This window comes from Ilyonectria robusta (genome assembly GCF_021365365.1).
Source record: "Ilyonectria robusta strain PMI_751 chromosome Unknown BGZ61scaffold_3, whole genome shotgun sequence".
Taxonomy (NCBI): domain Eukaryota; kingdom Fungi; phylum Ascomycota; class Sordariomycetes; order Hypocreales; family Nectriaceae; genus Ilyonectria; species Ilyonectria robusta.
The window spans coordinates 2,049,526-2,067,282 of record NW_025764437.1 but is presented as its reverse complement, the minus strand read 5'-3'; the positions used below and the strand labels follow the sequence as shown (position 1 = coordinate 2,067,282).

Here is a 17,757-nt window from a genome sequence, read left to right as displayed (position 1 = left end):
CTTAGGTTTAATCTACTAATCTCAACAATTTTGGTTCCTCCGGATTCCTTGTGGTTTACATGTATTCATATTGTTTTGGTAATTCTTACACGAGCGATCGACAGAGTGTGACAGTGTTGTCTGAGTGCGGGGCGTAGGGTAAGTGAGACGGAGAAGCATCAGACTCGTCCAGCATGATGACTAGTTAATACCTACTGTAGCATTGTGAAATCGTCCCGAGTTTATTCCGTTGTCTGGCATAAGTATTTACTAATCCGCATCCCGGGACAGGTGTGTGACACTTGGCCGTGCTCCGTTTGAAGGGTCAAGTTTGTGGGCGGTCTCCGAAGCGTCGGGCCATGCAGGCGATCGGCAAAGAGGAGCTGCTCCAGTGCTCACGGGGTAAGTCAAGGCACGGCAGGGCACTGACTCGGGGGCCAATGAGTGCAGACGAAACTGGCGCTGGTGCTGACCGGTTTTCTAGTGCGTGGTGATCGGCATGCATCGTCCGGTAATCTGGAACGGTGACAAGAGATGTCAGAGGGCAGACCGAAGCAGGCCTAGGCTGTGAGGGCTGTGAGGGCTGTGAGGGTGTGGAAGCGCAGCATGGGCAGGGGCAGCTAATCGAACGACTGTCATCCGATTGTGCATATCTGCCACTTGCAGCGCACACTGGGTGCCATGCTCCAACTATCGGATCTGGGCGGTTAAGGTTGGCGCTGGTTGCGTCGATGAGGCAGGTTTCCAGGTCCGCCGTCAGCGCAGGGCCACCCACCCTGGAGGTTTGCCGTCACGTCACAGGGCCGTCACACCGGAACTTCGGATCAGCGACGGAACGCATTTAAGCTCATGCCATTTTGGAGAGTCGGTCTCCCGATTTGAGGAGTTGGCTAGTCCCGAAGGGAGGGGGCAGGTGGAACTCGCCTCCATGCGAAGATGCCCTTTGTAGTGCAATGCGGACGGTGAAGCTGCCAGGGCCCATGGACCATAGACCAAACGAGGGTGTTTTTCGCATTATCGAGGCGTCGGCTGCTGGCAACTTGCACAAGCCGCACCGCACCCTGCGCGTTCCACGTCCAGGACGCACGCAGGTTTGGTGGTTGCACCCCGCTAGCGCCGTCACAGCGCATCCGCCAAGGTCCCACAGCACCCGCATCCCGCTACAGAGGCTGCCCTGGGGCCACCAGCACAGGGCCCCCCCCCCGCGTAGAAGCGCTGTCGTTGGCTGCAGCGCACCCTCTAAGCGCCCGGGAGGAGCTGCCCAGGCCAACGTCAGGGGGCCCAACCAGTGCTAACCAGTGCTAGCCAGTGCTGGACGGCGCTGAGTGGTGGCGCGCCCTGTGTTTCCAAATATACACGGCCAGTCACAGCGCGCAGAAGCCGATGGTCATGGCTCTAATAGGCGCCGACGATGGCATGCATCCCATTTCACCTCACTACGGCCATGCACCAGAGACCAGAGAAGCAAAGTCGTCGTGGGCCATGGGCAGTTTAGTTGCACGTTGCCATGTTTCCGACTGACTGACCCAGAGAAGAAGAGACGCACATCTCCCGGGTATCTCCTTTTTCTTCTTCTGCTTTTCCCTCCCATTTCTCCTCCACCATCGACGCCTCTCTCGGCTTGGCTTGACCACTACTACTCCACTACTACCCCGCGAAACACCACCGCCCGCTACCTCTCACGCCCTACGTCTCACATCGCTCCCAGCCTCACCCCCTCGCCTACCATCTTGATACGCGCACTTGTGCATCGCTGGACTTGTGCGACTTCTGCTACGTCTGATCGCCCGTTTAGCAGCCTCAAAAGGTCCCGGCCTGCGCTCTCCCCGTCCCCACCTCCGGCACGTCGGCCGCCACAGCAGCCTCCACAACAGCTCTCCTCCTTGCGCAGCGCCATACGCAGGTTTCATGCGCCAGCTCCCCGTCAGAGCCGAGCCCATCACCACCGTCCTGGGCGTCACTGCGCACCGCATCGCGTCTCGCTTTCGGGCCATTTGACATCATCGCCGTCGCCAATCGTCTTGAGCAGCGCCCTGTATCAACCCCTGGTTCCTCGACCTTTCATCTGATTTATGAACCTGCCTCCGCCCCGCTCATCCGCCTCGTCCTCTCCTCTTCTTCGCTTTTGTTGCGACGAGTCAGAAGAGCCTTCACTTCGGTTGATCGCCCAACCATCGCTTTCGCTTCGTTTTCCTGCTGGCTCAGATCACTCTTTACATTAATTTTCTTTTCGCCTTCTACCGGACCTTAATGTACTGGGTGTAATTGGGATTCCCGGATTCGACAATCGACGACCGAGCAACTCCATCGCCGCCTACGACGACGTCCATCGAACGCCGCCTTTCGATCCTCGATCCTTGATCCTTTCCATCTCCATCTCGCATTCTTCTTAGTGCTGTCGCTGGTCGACTCCCGCTTGGAAACAACACATTCCCGTCACAAACCGCAATCATGGGCGCACCAATGGGCTACCTTGAGCTCCTAAAGAAGCAGTTTACTGCCCCTAAGCTGTTCTTTCACTTCCTCTTCTGGACATTTCACTGGGGCATCTTCGCCTATGGCTGGTAAGGAAATCTCATTCACTATTATCTCACCCGCCGTCACTAACATCCTCTCCAGGTGGAAACAAGCCGCTGACGCCCGTTTGGCCGGCCTCAACACGCTCAAATTCTCAGTCTGGATCTCCCGAGGTGCTGGTCTCGTCCTGAGCGTCGACTGCATGCTCATCCTGCTCCCCGTCTGCCGATCTATTATGCGATGGATCCGTCCCAAGCTCCGCTTCCTGCCTCTCGACGAGAACCTCTGGCTGCATCGCCAGATCGCCTACTCCCTGCTCTTGTTCACCACACTCCACACCAGCGCTCACTATGTCAACTTCTACAACGTCGAGCTGACCCAGATCCGTCCCGTCACTGCCCTCCAGATCCACTACATGCAGGCCGGTGGCATCACTGGCCACATCATGCTGCTCTGCATGCTGCTCATGTACACCACCGCACACGCCCGTATCCGCCAGCAGTCCTTTGAGACATTTTGGTACACCCACCATCTCTTTATCCCCTTTTTCCTCGGCCTCTACACCCACACTGTCGGCTGCTTCGTCCGTGACACTGCGGAAGCCATCTCACCGTTTGCCGGTGACCAGTTTTGGGAGCACTGTATTGGATATTTGGGATGGCGTTGGGAGCTGTGGACCGGTGGCTTCTACCTGCTCGAGCGTCTATATCGCGAGGTTAAGGCCCGCCGCGAGACCAAGATCACCCGAGTCGTCCGTCACCCTTACGATGTGGTCGAGATCCAATTCAACAAGCCCTCCTTCAAGTACAAGGCCGGCCAGTGGCTCTTCCTCCAAGTGCCATCCATCTCCAAGTACCAGTGGCACCCCTTTACCATCACCTCTTGCCCCTACGACCCCTACGTTTCCGTCCACGTCCGCCAGGTTGGTGACTTCACCCGCGAGCTCGGTGATGCCCTCGGTGCCGGTGCTGCTCAGGCCAAGCTCTACGACGAGGTTGACCCCATGGGCATGTACGAGGTTGCTCTTCAGAATGGCGACCAGATGCCGGCTCTCCGCATCGACGGACCCTATGGTGCCCCCGCTGAAGATGTCTTTGAGAACGAGATTGCTGTGCTAGTCGGTACTGGTATCGGTGTCACCCCATGGGCGTCCATCCTCAAGAACATTTGGCATCTGCGCAACTCTCCCAACCCTCCCCGCCGACTGCGCCGCGTCGAGTTCATCTGGGTGTGCAGAGATACCGGCTCCTTTGAATGGTTCCAGACCCTGCTCTCATCCCTCGAGGAACAGTCCAATGAAGCCGCCCGCATCCCCGGTAGCGAAGGCGTCGAGTTCCTCAAGATCCACACATACCTGACGCAGAAGCTCGATATGGACACCACCCAGAATATCGTCCTCAACAGTGTTGGCGCCGAGACTGATCCCTTGACGGAGCTGCGCTCGCGTACCAACTTCGGCCGCCCTGATTTCCCCCGTCTGTTTACCAACATGCGCAACGGCATTCTCGACCGCACATACCTCAACGGTCTTGAGGGTAGCATGCGGACCACGGTCGGTGTGTACTTCTGTGGTCCCTCAGTAGCAGGTTTGTCTCCCCTCATCCACTCAAATACTCTTGTGAACATAGCGCTAACATTTATCCCTAGCTCGCGACATCAAGACCGCCTGCAAAGAGGCGACAGTCAAGGAGGTCGAGTTCCGCTTCTGGAAGGAACACTTCTAAGTCGATGGGTGCTCGTTTTATGTTTCTAAGATACCTACCCCAGCGTTGTTAAAAGACGTAACAAAGAATTGGACAGATTCCCGCCCAATGATTCTCTTGATTTTATAAAGCTCGGCGCAACAGGGCATCAGCACTTCTGAAGGATTTTTTTATGTACATCTAGTCGGGAACCGCTTCCCAGGGAGGCGACTTGCCTGTAATTGACATGGGAGCTGATGACGGAGAGCTTCTGGTGAGGAGCGTCGGTTATGAGCGAGATGATTAGCGTTATTGCAATACCATGTGTCATTGATGAGCATTCTAAGATTGATTTCCCTAGTACTTTTGAGTAGAGGTGTTGACCATAAATGGAATCGCCATAATGATGCTGCTTTTCGTGTTTAGGCCCAAACGTCTTGTGTTGAATGAACAGAGACGGGGCACTCTTAGGCTCAGACATGAAAGACGCGTCGCCGCAACAGTCCTACAGGATTCCACCGATACATGACGCACGCATACGACCGCCACAAGGGAACATTCTGGGAAGAGGACGCTTGGTGAAACAAGAGCTCGGAATGGTATCAACGAATTGTAATGTATCTAGCCGTCCCGGACGGTGGTGTGACGCTCAGCGCTCACACCAGAATTCACTCTCAATCTAGGTGAGGCTAAGGAACAGAGCAGAAGCAAGCAACACAAAACCAACATGGTAAGGGGTATAATAGTCTCGCCAGGGATCGTCACAGAACAAAAAAGAACCTCATTGGTCCATCACACCGGTTTCACTTCAGCATCACTCAATTTCACCTTGTTGAGAAGCTTCAGGTTGGAGGCCCTTAACCCACTTACGGGCCCCAAGGAGAGGCAGGATCTTCGGTAGACGGCGGAGTCGTCTTGCCTTTGCGCTCTTTCTTCTTCTTCACCTCGACTGCCTCGGGCTGCACGGTGCCATGCGACGTCTCGCCCTGCTCTGCATCGTGGACAGGCTCTTCGCCCTCTTCCTCGTCGCGGTAGCGATGCTCCTCGTCCACGAACAAAGCCGCATAATCGTCGCGTCGTCGCCGGACGCGCTCCACCCAGGGCAGCTCGGGGAAAGGCGGGCGGAGGCGGTGGTTGCAGTTGGGGCAGTCCGGAGGGAGAGTGCGCCAGGCGAGCCACTGAACGAGGCTGTGGATAGCGAGGCCGGTGTAGAAAGATTGCAGGGCGAGGAGCAGATGGACGCAGCTAGGCCTTGTGTTAGCGACAGCAAGTAATTAGCAGGTAAGTATGGCGTACAAGTTGACGAGCAGTGGGATCGTCGCATAAGCGGCCAGCATGCTCAGAGACGCAGAACCTCCCGGGGCGATCCAGGTAAAAACCAACACGACCATCAGCGCCGCAGCGAGGATCACATCGCAAGCAAAGACGAGAACAGGATGCGACAGCTTGGCCGCAAGGCTCTTATCGTCGTCATCATGGGCAGTGGCGCCACGGCGGAGCAGGAAGACGGCACCGGACGCGGAGAAGGCGAGGGGCACGAGGCCGACGGCGGGGACCGGGTGGTTGGAGAGGACGCCGTGCGCGATGCACAGGGGGACCGCCGGGAGGAAAGTCGCGATGGTGACGATGCGGAGGGAGCTGTGGCTGGCCGAGGGCTGAGGCGGAGAGGACCCGAAGTCGGAGGTCGTATCGTCGGCCATGACGCCGAGTATCACGGGGATGGATGATGGCGGACTGAGGAGAGTTGGGTAGGACCACTGAGCTTGAGGGGTAGATTATGGCCTTATTACAACCTCAGAGGTTATTTGGGCGTATCGTCGTGATCCAACCCCTGTAAGTGAGGGCGGCTATGATAGGCTGCCCGGCCAATGGTACAGAGGTGGAAGTGTCGCCCGGTGATTGAGTTTTGGTTGGAATTACACCTTGACTTGGGCCCTGGTCCGCAGAGACCTTAGACCTTAGACCTTAGAGGTCGCTAAAAGTCGAGCTATTAAGGTCTGAGGTCTAAGGTCCCAGCGGATCAGGGCCTTATCAACAGCAACAGAGACAGTGCGCGAGGGGAATTGGGAGAGGGCAACGGTCAGCCGAACTAGACCGCGCAACCAACTCCCCGAGTAGTTACCGTATCGACTCGATAACTTGGCCCTGTCTAAGCTATATACCTAAGGCTTAGATTTCCTAAGTCATTTGTTATCATTAGGTATAAAAAACCCCGAAGGCAATAAGTGGGGAAAAGATTCAGGGTCAATTTACTGAGCGATACGGTACTCTGGCGTGATTGACCCCATCCAGGTGAGAAAGCGAGAGAAGGCGCCCACCATCTCGGTGAGGGAAGCATGGGTTGAGAAGCCAGGACCACGTGGGGCAGAGTATCACCCTTGTTCGCGGAGTCGGAGCCAAAGAAGCCTGGTTTAATCTGGCCCTGTTTTGGCACTTGGACTTCGAATCCGGCAGGTCGGGCAGACAGGCTCATCCGAGAAAGATCGCTTCATAACAAGAGAGTGTCAGAGGGGTTTTCGGCCGTGGTTTCTGTCTAATCCAATGGCAATGCAATTATCGGATTTGCAAGCAGGGGTAAGCTGCTCGCGGCCACGTGCAAGCAGCCACTGATTCACCATGTGTCCGACTCAACAAATCTCCAAGTGCCACGAGTGAGCGAGTTTTCCAACAGCCGTGTCTCTCCCAGACCGCTGGAGGGTTCCGGCGTGGGGGAAATGAGGTGGAAAGGGTGATGCGCGGGAGGACGATGCAGGAAATAGACGTATGGCGATGGAGCCCGGGTTGCGATAGACCTGTCACAGCGGCTTTCCCTCCCTCTCCGCAAAAGCCGGCCCCTTTGCTGCGATAATGACCTGCACCCGGAAATGGATGGCCCCGGCCCTTGCACCTTTGATTGATCCACAAACAACTCGTACTTTGTGAGGGTGGCCGACGCGGGAGTGTTCACGAGATCAAATCCGGTTTTTCTTTTTCTTATTTCTTTCATTACACCACTCGTTGGGGCGAATCCCGGCGCCTAGAAAAGGTCCAAGATAGTCCGTGGGGGTCTGATACCATCATTCCATTGAAGGATATATGTATCAATGCCATATAAAAGCTTCAGTAACACCGTCGATTCCCTCGTCACGGGGCAGAATTTGGACATCGGTGTGCACCAAAGCAGCACCGTCACCTCTAACGAGATGTACCGCTGTGCAGAGGAGCTCCGAGTCAGCAGAACACAAAAGGCCTGGAACCCCTCGAGATGCGCTCAATGAGCATCAAGCGTGCCTTCGTTATATTCCCCTTTTCCATTCACCGCGCCAATCCGTGAATCACTCTCTTGGTGCATCTCCAACCCACCATACCGCTCAATTGTGCCGCGATTTCCGTACGACATTTTAATCACTTATTGTCGTATCCCTTCGGCCACTCGCTAAACCCTTTTGCCGTCAGCTGCAGCTCCCCCAAATCGTCGGCGTCGGATAGTCGCATCCCTTGGTCCAACGTTGAACTGTGGCTTAAGGAACGCAGCAAAATTTGAGTTGGGGGCGTTTTTGCAAGACCCGGGACCTGAGTGAATTTAAACTTTGGCCAAGATCCAAAGATTCAGACCGTTGGAGCTCCCTAATCGCCAAAGCGTCGTCACATAGCCGTCACCATGTTTTTCCGTTGGTACGCCAGGGCTTTCTCCATCATCAACGTCGTATCCCGCTCGTCGTTGCTAACCCCAATTCTAGGTACAGCGCCAAACTTGCCGCTCGCCCGCTGCTGACCCAGAGCGTCACCACTGCTGTTCTCTTCGCCACCGGCGACGTCACGGCCCAGCAGCTCGTTCAGAAGCGAGGTCTTGAGAAGCATGACATGATCCGAACTGGCCGCATGGCCCTTTATGGTGGATGTGAGTTTTTGACAACCACCTATGTATCATCCCCAACCGGTAACTAACTCTCTTCCAGTTGTCTTTGGCCCTGCTGCCACGACTTGGTTTGGAGTCCTTGCTCGCAACGTCAACGTCAGAAACAAGCGACTTGAGACACTCGCCCGCGTCGCCTGCGACCAGCTTCTCTTCGCCCCTGTCATGATTGGTGTCTTCCTCAGCAGCATGGCCACCATGGAGGGTGCCAGCGTCAAGGAACGCCTGGACAAGACCTACTGGCCAGCTCTGAGCACCAACTGGATGGTTTGGCCTTTTGTCCAGATGATCAACTTCACATTCCTCCCTCTGCAACACCGTGTTCTCTTCGCCAATGTGGTTTCCATTGGCTGGAACTCGTACCTGAGCTGGGTGAACAGTCAGTAGAGTGACGGGGGACTACCCAAGAAATCTTCTTGCGGCATTAACATAGAGGTGTGTTTTGGTTCGCATTTAGCATATTGCTTCAAAAGACGCATTGCGCCGAGGATAGAGAGAGATACAGGGAATTAGAGAGAGGCAAGCCTTTGGGGAAACCGTTCGTGTTTCCGTAGAAAAGACGATAGTGTCCATTGTACGATACTCAAGCCAACCAGGTTGCATTTCCTCGTGCGAGTTATCTTACGAGTATGGCGGCATCAGCCGCCAAGCCTCATTATCCAACACCCAAGTCTACTGCGACATGAAATGGGAGCCGTGATAACACTAGCGCACACTTTTGAGCGTGCAAAATGACACGCTCCGTAGAACCAGAACGATTAAGCGCCGATTTGCCAGTTTTAAATCAGTTGATGCCCCAATTCCCTGCGTCAAGCCGCGTGATCAATACAGTCTTGGTGGTTGGAGGTGTTGGGCGCTGCCAGTCTGTGGTTATCGTTGCCTTAGGCCACAAACAGTTAGCGCCACCCAGCCGGTCGCCGCAGCCTTTTACCGAGCACGGCCAAATCCGGGTTTGAAAGACATGCAACCGACATCATCAGGACTCATCCTGACCTCGAAACACCCCTCACCTCCCCCTACAACTCCGCGGCCTGCCCGCGCCCGGCGACAGGATGTTCTCCTCCTCGGTGCGGCGCGTCGTTGCTTCGGCCGTCTCCTCGACCCCTCAGACCGGCGCTTCGGCCATCGCCTCCTCGGTGTCAAAGGCCGCTCCCATCCTTGTCTACAAACACCAGCGAAGATGCTCCTCCTCGAAACCCTCGCGATCCGACAACGGCTCTAAAGAAATCTCGGCCGATCAGTCGGTTCCCGCCTCGTCGACCTCGACGCGGGGCGACGGCAAGGCGAGCGGCGAGAAGAGGAAACGCAAGAGCAAAGATGCCTCTGACCGGGCGGCTTCTGTCAAAAAGTTGCCCAGCGTTCCCAACACGCACCACATGTCTCAAGAAGGTAGGCAGATTTGAGCGAACAAATCGTGGGGAAAGGCTTCTAACAAAGTTTCAGCGCTTGGTCTATCAAGTTTCTTCTCCCTACATCGTCCCATCTCGGTGACACAGACAATGCCTCGAACAGTGTCAGACGAGCACTTTGCGTCCATTTTCGCCTCCCGAACAAAGTCCAACCGAATGTCCGACACTATGAGCACCCTTTCCGACACCATCGACCAGCTCGAGGGTCCCATGGCCCAGATGACCATCGGCAACCAACAGGAAGGCCAAGGGATGGGCGAGGCTATGCACAAGGTCGATATCAAGAACGCCGACGGCAGCGAGTCCAGCATGTACCTCCAGATCGACACCATGTCTGGCGAATTCCTGCCTTTCCGACCCCCACCTCTGCCTCAACCCCAGGCTGCCGCCGAGGCGAATAGCGCCGTGGCCGAGTCCGAGGCTGTGGAGGATGTTCCCCAACACCGCGTCTACAAGGCCCTTTTCACTATCGAGGAGTCCACCGACCCTGATGGTCAGATCCGAATCATGGCTCACAGCCCCCGAATCATGCAGGATAACCAGCCCCGAAGCTTTTTGGAGCGACTGGCCCTCCGCCAGCTGAAGTTCGACGAGGCCCAGGGCGGTCGTCGCGATATGCACGCCATCAGCGTCAAGAGACAACGAAAGTTGAAGATGAAAAAGAAGAAGTACAAGAAGCTGATGAAGCGGACACGAAACCTCCGACGCAAGCTGGATAGAACTTAGAGCTAGTTCCGACTGTACATAATCCTCCCTGATTCGACATGCAGTTTCTCTTGGGCTCACACGCATTCGGATGGGATTCTTTTTTGTCGTGGTGTCTGGCATGACCGGTGATGATTTGTCAATTCGATTTGAGGCATTGCGCTTCGAGGCTTTCTCTTCTATAGACTCGCGCAGGTAACAATCATCGTTGCAAACGGGACTGAATAGTTTCCAACTGGTGACTTTAAGTTCTCAGTAGCATTCACCTTGTATAACTAGTCGTCAATTCATTCTATTTCTTCACATATTCCTAGCCTTCCCTCCCAGTCATGAATTGATGTAAATTGGGTAGGCAATCCTGGGGCAACGGCTTTCTTCACAGGATCGAACTGGTAATGACAGTATAATTTCGGTGTAGAGTCGAGTCTTTTAGTAAGATGAATCGTTTTAACTGGCTATTGGTTCCTTGAAAATGTCATGGTTTCACCTGCGCGGATATATATAGATATATCTATGTTCTCAAAGCAAAGGGCCTCAAGTAAATCATAGAGATGCCACGTTTTATGTGACAAGAGTCAGTAACAAAAGGTTCTTGATTTCTTCCTATCTATTGATGGTGAAGAAGTCTGTCAGTCTTGATGAAGATGACAAGACGCTGCTGCAGGCTGCGACAAGACATGGCCAGAGCTACATGGCAAAAATGAGACTAAAAGGGAATTCGGTCCCCCTAGAGAAGTCGGCATGAGACCCGAAGCTTAGAGCCCCTGAAGTTTCACCTCGCATTTCGTTGATGGTGACCTTGGATGAGAGGTCAAGTTTTCGGTGAGCGAGGTGAGCCCCTCGGTGAAGCCCCCACCTTGAATTTTCATCCGCCCAACACCGCCCGGCAGAAAAGCGCCGACCGCCAAAATTTTGGATTTTCTAAGCTAGGTCCCGCCTCGAGTCGAATCCGCATATGCGCCGCCCAGAATCAAAGCGATTGGCCTTTGGAAAATCCTGCAAAGATGACGCGAAAAGCTGTGTAGGTCGCCATACGTATATGATGGTGTATTCGAGGAGCTAACAACGGACCATAGGGATTCGCGCATTCCCGCGCTCATTCGAAATGGATTGCAGGAGAAGAAGAGAAGCTTCTTCGTCGTCGTAGGCGACAGATCCAAGGATGTGATTGTGCACTTGCACTACATCATGTCTAGCATGGACATCAAGCAGAACAAGTCTGTTCTGTGGGCATACAAGAACAAGCTGTTGGGCTTTACCAGGTAAGGACGAGCGAGCGCGCCTCGCGATGCGACTTTGCTGATCCGAGAACCGCAGTCACCGAAAGAAGCGCGAGAACAAGATCAAAAAGGAGATCAAGCGAGGAATCCGAGAAGCCAACACCGAAGACCCGTTCGAGCTCTTCGTTTCACTGCACAACATCCGATACACCTACTACAAAGAGACCGACAAGATCCTGGGTCAGACATTCGGCATGTGCATTCTGCAGGACTTCGAGGCCATCACTCCCAATATCCTCGCGCGAACGATCGAGACTGTTGAAGGCGGCGGCTTGGTGGTTCTGCTGCTCAAGGGAATGAGCAGTCTGAAGCAGCTCTACAGCCTGTCCATGGATGTCCACTCCAGGTACAGGACTGAGGCTCACGACGACGTGGTTGCGCGCTTCAACGAGCGCTTCATCCTGTCCCTGGGTAGCTGCAACTCTTGCCTGGTCATCGACGACGAGTTGAACGTGCTTCCCATTTCTGGCGGTAAGGGTGTCAAGCCTCTGCCTCCTCCCGATCTGGATGAGCCCAAGACCCCGACCCAAATCGAGCTCGACACCATCAAGGAGGATAATGAAGACCGACAGCCCGTGGGATCCCTGATCTCCCTCGCCAAGACCGTGGACCAAGCCAAGGCGCTCCTCACCTTCACAGAGGCGATCTCCGAGAAGACCCTGCGAAGCACCGTCACCCTAACTGCTGCTCGAGGACGAGGAAAGTCTGCCGCCATGGGTGTTGCGGTTGCCGCTGCTGTCGCGTATGGATACAGCAACATCTTCATTACTTCTCCGTCCCCCGAAAACCTGAAAACTCTCTTCGAGTTCATCTTCAAGGGCTTCGATGCTCTGGGCTACGCCGATCATGCCGATTACTCTATTATCCAGAGTACCAACCCCGACTTCAACAAGGCCATTGTTCGCGTGAACATCCACCGACAGCACCGACAGACTATCCAGTACATCCGACCCCAAGACGCCCATGTTCTGGGACAGGCCGAGCTGGTGGTCATCGATGAGGCGGCTGCCATTCCTCTGCCCCTTGTGCGAAAGCTAATGGGCCCGTACCTCGTCTTCATGGCTTCTACCATCAACGGTTATGAAGGTACTGGCCGATCTCTCTCTCTCAAGTTGATCAAGCAGCTCCGAGAGCAGTCTCGCTCAGCTTCTTCAACCGGCGAGGGCACAGAGATCGCTGATCGATCAACCGGCAAGACCTCCAAGACGGAAGAGTTCCAGAGTGGCCGGAAGTTGCGCGAAATCACCCTCTCGGAGCCTATTCGATATGGCCAGGGCGATTCTGTTGAGAAGTGGCTCAACACTGTGCTCTGCCTCGATGCCACCCTCCCTAAGTCGAAGTCGAGCATCAACGGGTGCCCCGATCCCACCCAGTGCCAGCTTCTGAACGTCAACCGCGATACCCTCTTTTCCTTCCATCCCGTATCCGAAAAGTTCCTGCAACAAATGGTGGCGCTTTACGTCGCCAGTCACTACAAGAACTCCCCTGATGACTTGCAGCTCATGAGCGACGCCCCGGCCCACGAGTTGTTCGTCCTTGTCCCTCCCGTTTCCGAGGACAGCGCAAGGCTTCCGGAGCCTCTTTGTGTAATCCAGGTGTCCCTTGAAGGAAAGATTAGCAGACAAAGTGTGCTGAACAGCCTGAGCCGAGGACAAAGGCCAAGTGGTGATCTGATCCCTTGGCTTGTGAGCCAGCAGTTCCAGGACGAGGAGTTTGCGTCTTTGTCTGGAGCCCGAGTCGTCAGAATTGCCACCAACCCTGAGTACGTCTCGATGGGCTACGGCACCAAGGCACTGGAGCTCCTCGTCGACTACTACGAGGGCCGGTTTGCCAATCTGTCTGAGGATGAAGACCAGGTGATGGATGAGACCATGCCACGAGTCACCGATGCGGAGCTGGCCAATGCGACGCTGTTGGATGATGACATTAAGGTCCGCGACATTAACAAAATGCCTCCCCTATTCTCTAAGCTCTCGGAGAGGAAGCACGAGCGCCTCGATTACATCGGTGTGAGCTACGGCTTGACCGCTCCTCTTCACAAATTCTGGAAGCGTGCTTCTTTCTCCCCTGTCTACCTTCGACAGACAGCCAATGATCTCACCGGCGAGCACACTTGTGTGATGCTCAGGCCGCTTGAGAACAGCGACGACCGAAGCTGGCTTGGAGCCTTCTCACGAGATTTCCACAAGCGATTCCTGTCTCTGCTTTCGTACCAGTTCGGCACATTCCCCGCCATCAGTGCGCTTAGCATTGATGAGTCGGCCAACCTCGGCGCCCAGCTAGATTCCACGGAGGTTCAGGCTTTGACCAAGGTGGAGCTGGATAGATTCCTTTCTCCCTTTGACCTGAAGCGACTCGAGTCATACGCCAACAACATGCTCGACTACCACGTCGTTCTCGACTTGATTCCGATCATCGCCAACCTTTACTTCACCGGCCGCCTGAAGGCCGACATTAGATTGACGGGTGTTCAGCAGTGCATTCTCCTTGCTATCGGTCTGCAGCACAAGGACCTTGACGCTGTGTCCCAAGAGCTTTCCCTGCCTTCGTCTCAGCTCCTTGCGATGTTTATCAAGATTCTCCGCAAGGTCACTGCGCACTTTAGTACCCTAGTGACGGCTGCTGTGGACGCAGAGCTGCCTAAGCCCGAGATGTTGGGTGTGACTCGTGAGAATGCTAGCGGTGTTCACGATGATGAAATCGTCGACGACCGATTCGTTCCGCTTGCTACCACTCTCGAAGACGAGCTCGACGAGGGTGGTGATGAAGCCCTGAAGGTCTTGAGGCAAAAGCAAAGAGAGCTGATTGACTCTTTGCCCCTTGACCAGTAGGTACCACCCGCATGTTTCTATTCCTAGACTTTATTAACAAGGACACAGATACGAGATCGAGGGAAACGCTCCAGCATGGGAGGAGGCGGAGAAGCAGGTGTTGAACGCCACCAAACAGGGCAAGTCAAACCCGGTGGTCAGCGTCAAGTCGAGCAAGACGAAGCGGAAGGTTGGCCAGACAGCGGCCGAGGTCTACGAGGAGGCATTCGGCGACAAGCGGAAAAAGGCGAAGAAGTCTCGAAAGCACGAGTGAGGTTGTAGAATATCCTAGGTCTGGTCCATGGCTTGGCGTTTTGATTAGATGCTGTAGGGGTTTTAAAATGCAGAAGACTGTTTCTTGTTCATTGTTCACAACGCAGGGTCAACCGAGTAAGTAACAAAAGTGAAGTTCCTGCGCGCCTTTATCCTGATAATCAAACAGACAGGAAATCCAGTTTATCTCTCTAGACACTGTTATAAAACCATGTTCTACTCTCGGGTTTTCAGGCAGCCCCTGAGAGGGCGTCGAGGAAACGAGTCGCCGGGCCGTCGGCCTCTCTGGCACCTGTCAACCAAATCCGACGGCCCGTCGCCTCGCTCACCTCAGTGCCTACTACTGCTCAGAACGCATTCACTGTCAACATGTTCTTGGATCATTAACCCTCTTTTCACCCCCAACTTGTTTCCTTCCAACCCACTTCGCCTTCTTGGTTTCTTCGTCCCTGCACCATCAACATTCGACAACAAGCCTACAGCTCAACACTTGTTGTGTTACGGGGAACAGTTCTCCTTTCCGGACCTAAGTCTCGATTCACATCATCTCTGCAGTGTCGATCTTCAAGATGTGCCAAATCGTGTCGCCGCGGTGCTGCCACTGCGGCCTCGCCCAGCAGACATTCCCTATTGTATGCAAGTTCTTCATGCTGCTGGCCCGCCACGCGGTGAGGTATAACCAGCCGCACTGGATGCCCGACCCATGGCGATGCCATTACGCCAAAAAAGTTCAGAAACCGGTTCTCTCTGGCTGCAGAAACAACCACCCCTCCATGTCTCGGTTTGATACCATGCTGGTCAGGTTTGGAGATATCGAAACCGAGCAGAGTCGCCGCGTGAGAGAATTCGCCGCAAGAAAGCTCTTCGAAAGATACAAGAAGACCTTTGCCGATCAGAACTTTGCCAAGACGGTCCCGCCTCCACGAGAGAAGCCTGTGCCCTTCTTGATCGCAGCTGCACGGGTTGTTGAAGTGACATCGGAAACCGACTTGGAAACCGACTCCGATGAGGACGGCATTGAGATGCCACGCGGAAGAAAGTTCACTTGGGGTGAACGAAACTCTCGAGCCCGTGCCGCAGCCAGAACGAATGCGACTCTCCGATACGCACGCAACCACCCAAGTGGAACTACTCTCGCCTCTGGTATCCCAAGCCGTATCACTCTTGCTACTCGCAACTCCTCTGGCAGCCTTTCGGACGGGGACAACGTGCCACCAGCAGACCTTCTTGTGGATGTTGTACCTGAAAACGGATATCAGGGCCGTCCAAGACGCATGGTGGAGTTCAGCGGCCTAGACTCAACGATGGCACTGACACGCGGAAACCCACTCATCACTTGTTACGGTCGCGCAGCTCCCAGAACCGCCCCCGACTTCGTTACCCGAGTCGAAATCTGCAGCCAGCCACAGGGCAAGGCTACAAAAATCCTAGAAGGTGTTATCGACAAAGACGGTGCGACGAAGTCACCGTCAGGATTCGCACGCATGGTGGAGTTCAGCGGCCTCAACTCAACGGTGGCACTCACACGCGGAAAGCCACTCATCACTTGTTACGCCCGCGCAGCTCCCAGAACCGCCCCCGACTTCGTTACCCGAGTCGAAGTCTGCAGCCAGCCACAGGGCAAGGCTGCCATACTCCTCGAAGGTGTTGTCGACAGAGACGGCGCGACAGAGTCACCGTCAGGATTCGCACGCGCGGTGGGGATGATCCGAGACTTCTTTTCTGCTGGCCTTTGAGCTTCGAGTGGTTTTCATTGCGGATTTCTGGAGTTTGAGGGTAGACAGGAGAGCGGACAGGCGCACTTTGGAACACAGTGATTCGGAGTCGAGAACTCGCATCACGGTCAGATACCCGTCGTCGAATGACGACCCATGATTTGCTTTTGGATTTTGCTCTGGATAGAGCCTCTAATGATATTGCATGGACTTTCTTACGGGCTTCTGGACAGCCCTCGGACGGTCCTCGGTACGGTGCCTGGTATGGCCCTGGTAAAGGCTTGCATTGCACTTGCAATAATAGTTGTTTCTAATTTTAGAGTAGCAAATGCCTGAGCGCTCTAAGTACTCTATCGTTAATGCAATCATTGACTTGGTGATGCCAGATCTGGTATTCACGGACATCCCAAGCCATCAATGCTAACACTTCGCGCATGGTGACAGTATTGTGGAAGGGAGAACGTTGAAGCCCCAGCGTACCCAGCGACTACGATCGTCGAGTTCTTGGTCATGCTCACATGGACCTGTTTGAACACTCTAGTACACAAGAATGGGCTGTGGCTGCACAATCCACGATAGGTGAACAATACTCGATCCCAAGGACAGTGTGAGCCCATGCCGTAGTCCTTGGATTCTGATTTCATTGCTCAGAACAAGAAGCTGAGAGTTGCTTCAATCGCGACAAAGAGGAGACGGATTCTGGGGGCATTTGCAGGGGAATGGATGGGTGCCCAGAGGAGCAAGCCTTTGTGGACGACCTGGTATCCGTAGAGTTCTACGATTGGTACTGATTACGCTTTTATCCTGTTCATTTAATAACAAGTTATGCCTTCATAAGGTATTACGATGCACCTTCTGCGCGCAAGCACCAATACTCAAACGCCGTTCGATTCTGAGAATAAACTGAGACGGAAGAGCTTCAAGTTTTTTTTTGGCCTCTGAACAACGCCCGGTGCATTCCGAAAGCGGATGTTTGCTGCTTAAAAGTGAGTCGTTTGGTCGAGTTCTCACAATTCTCTCAGTTTGCATCTTCAGTCTCATCCTTAAATTTCCTCCTCCTGACTTTTTTTCTTCTGTCTTCTCTCCCTCCCTCAACCCATTCAGGCTTTCTCTCAAATCGACCACGTTCAAATTTGTCGCTTTCAGCGCCGGCTCCGGTCAGTCAAAAGCCCGACATCCCCCAAGAGACCGAAGTTTCTTTTTGCTAACCCGATGATCTCAAGATTGAGAAACACTATACTTCCCAAGGCACTTCTATATATTATACTAAGATGGACGACACAAGAAGCCCAAAGAGGGTCAAGCTCGATCTGGATTCTCCATCGGGGGGCGCCAATTCCACCACCATAAGCAGCCCAGTTTTGACTCCTGGATCCGAACCTGCGACCCCATCAACTCGAGCTACCTCGTCTCCTCGACCTACCCCGAGCCGGGATGTCCCTTCTGAAACCTCTGGAAGCGACACCGATGATAGCGATGCTGACGAAAGTCA

The 17,757-nt window shown here is 54.4% G+C and overlaps 6 protein-coding genes across 6 annotated transcripts; 5 read left to right on the top strand and 1 right to left on the bottom strand.

The window, feature by feature from the left end:
• Window positions 1-2,430: 2,430 nt before the first annotated feature.
• Window positions 2,431-4,220, top strand: BGZ61DRAFT_473627 (FAD-binding domain-containing protein; the record flags this gene model as incomplete). Its single annotated transcript, XM_046248477.1, has 3 exons — window positions 2,431-2,543; window positions 2,599-4,082; window positions 4,144-4,220. The coding sequence occupies 3 exons, from the start codon at window positions 2,431-2,433 to the stop codon at window positions 4,218-4,220; spliced, it is 1,674 nt and encodes a 557-aa protein (XP_046109760.1).
• Window positions 4,221-5,044: 824 nt separating this feature from the next.
• BGZ61DRAFT_528228 (uncharacterized protein) lies at window positions 5,045-5,878 on the bottom strand (the record flags this gene model as incomplete). The annotated part of the gene is made up of 2 exons (XM_046253222.1): window positions 5,045-5,423; window positions 5,475-5,878. 2 exons carry the CDS (start codon window positions 5,876-5,878, stop codon window positions 5,045-5,047), a joined length of 783 nt encoding a protein of 260 aa, XP_046109759.1.
• Window positions 5,879-7,659: 1,781 nt separating this feature from the next.
• BGZ61DRAFT_132896 (uncharacterized protein) lies at window positions 7,660-8,619 on the top strand. The gene is made up of 3 exons (XM_046237178.1): window positions 7,660-7,832; window positions 7,898-8,058; window positions 8,117-8,619. Exons 1-3 carry the CDS (start codon window positions 7,819-7,821, stop codon window positions 8,458-8,460), a joined length of 519 nt encoding a protein of 172 aa, XP_046109758.1. The 5' UTR covers window positions 7,660-7,818; the 3' UTR covers window positions 8,461-8,619.
• A 350-nt stretch (window positions 8,620-8,969) lies between these two features.
• BGZ61DRAFT_584835 (uncharacterized protein) lies at window positions 8,970-10,605 on the top strand. The gene is made up of 2 exons (XM_046256374.1): window positions 8,970-9,462; window positions 9,517-10,605. Exons 1-2 carry the CDS (start codon window positions 9,126-9,128, stop codon window positions 10,206-10,208), a joined length of 1,029 nt encoding a protein of 342 aa, XP_046109757.1. The 5' UTR covers window positions 8,970-9,125; the 3' UTR covers window positions 10,209-10,605.
• Window positions 10,606-11,136: 531 nt separating this feature from the next.
• On the top strand, window positions 11,137-14,632 carry BGZ61DRAFT_443470 (GNAT acetyltransferase 2-domain-containing protein). The gene is made up of 4 exons (XM_046244874.1): window positions 11,137-11,208; window positions 11,264-11,449; window positions 11,505-14,294; window positions 14,347-14,632. The coding sequence occupies exons 1-4, from the start codon at window positions 11,192-11,194 to the stop codon at window positions 14,549-14,551; spliced, it is 3,198 nt and encodes a 1,065-aa protein (XP_046109756.1). The 5' UTR covers window positions 11,137-11,191; the 3' UTR covers window positions 14,552-14,632.
• Window positions 14,633-15,119: 487 nt separating this feature from the next.
• On the top strand, window positions 15,120-16,673 carry BGZ61DRAFT_514308 (uncharacterized protein; the record flags this gene model as incomplete). Its single annotated transcript, XM_046252204.1, has 1 exon — window positions 15,120-16,673. The coding sequence occupies one exon, from the start codon at window positions 15,120-15,122 to the stop codon at window positions 16,284-16,286; it is 1,167 nt and encodes a 388-aa protein (XP_046109755.1). The 3' UTR covers window positions 16,287-16,673.
• Between the last annotated feature and the right edge of the window lie 1,084 nt (window positions 16,674-17,757).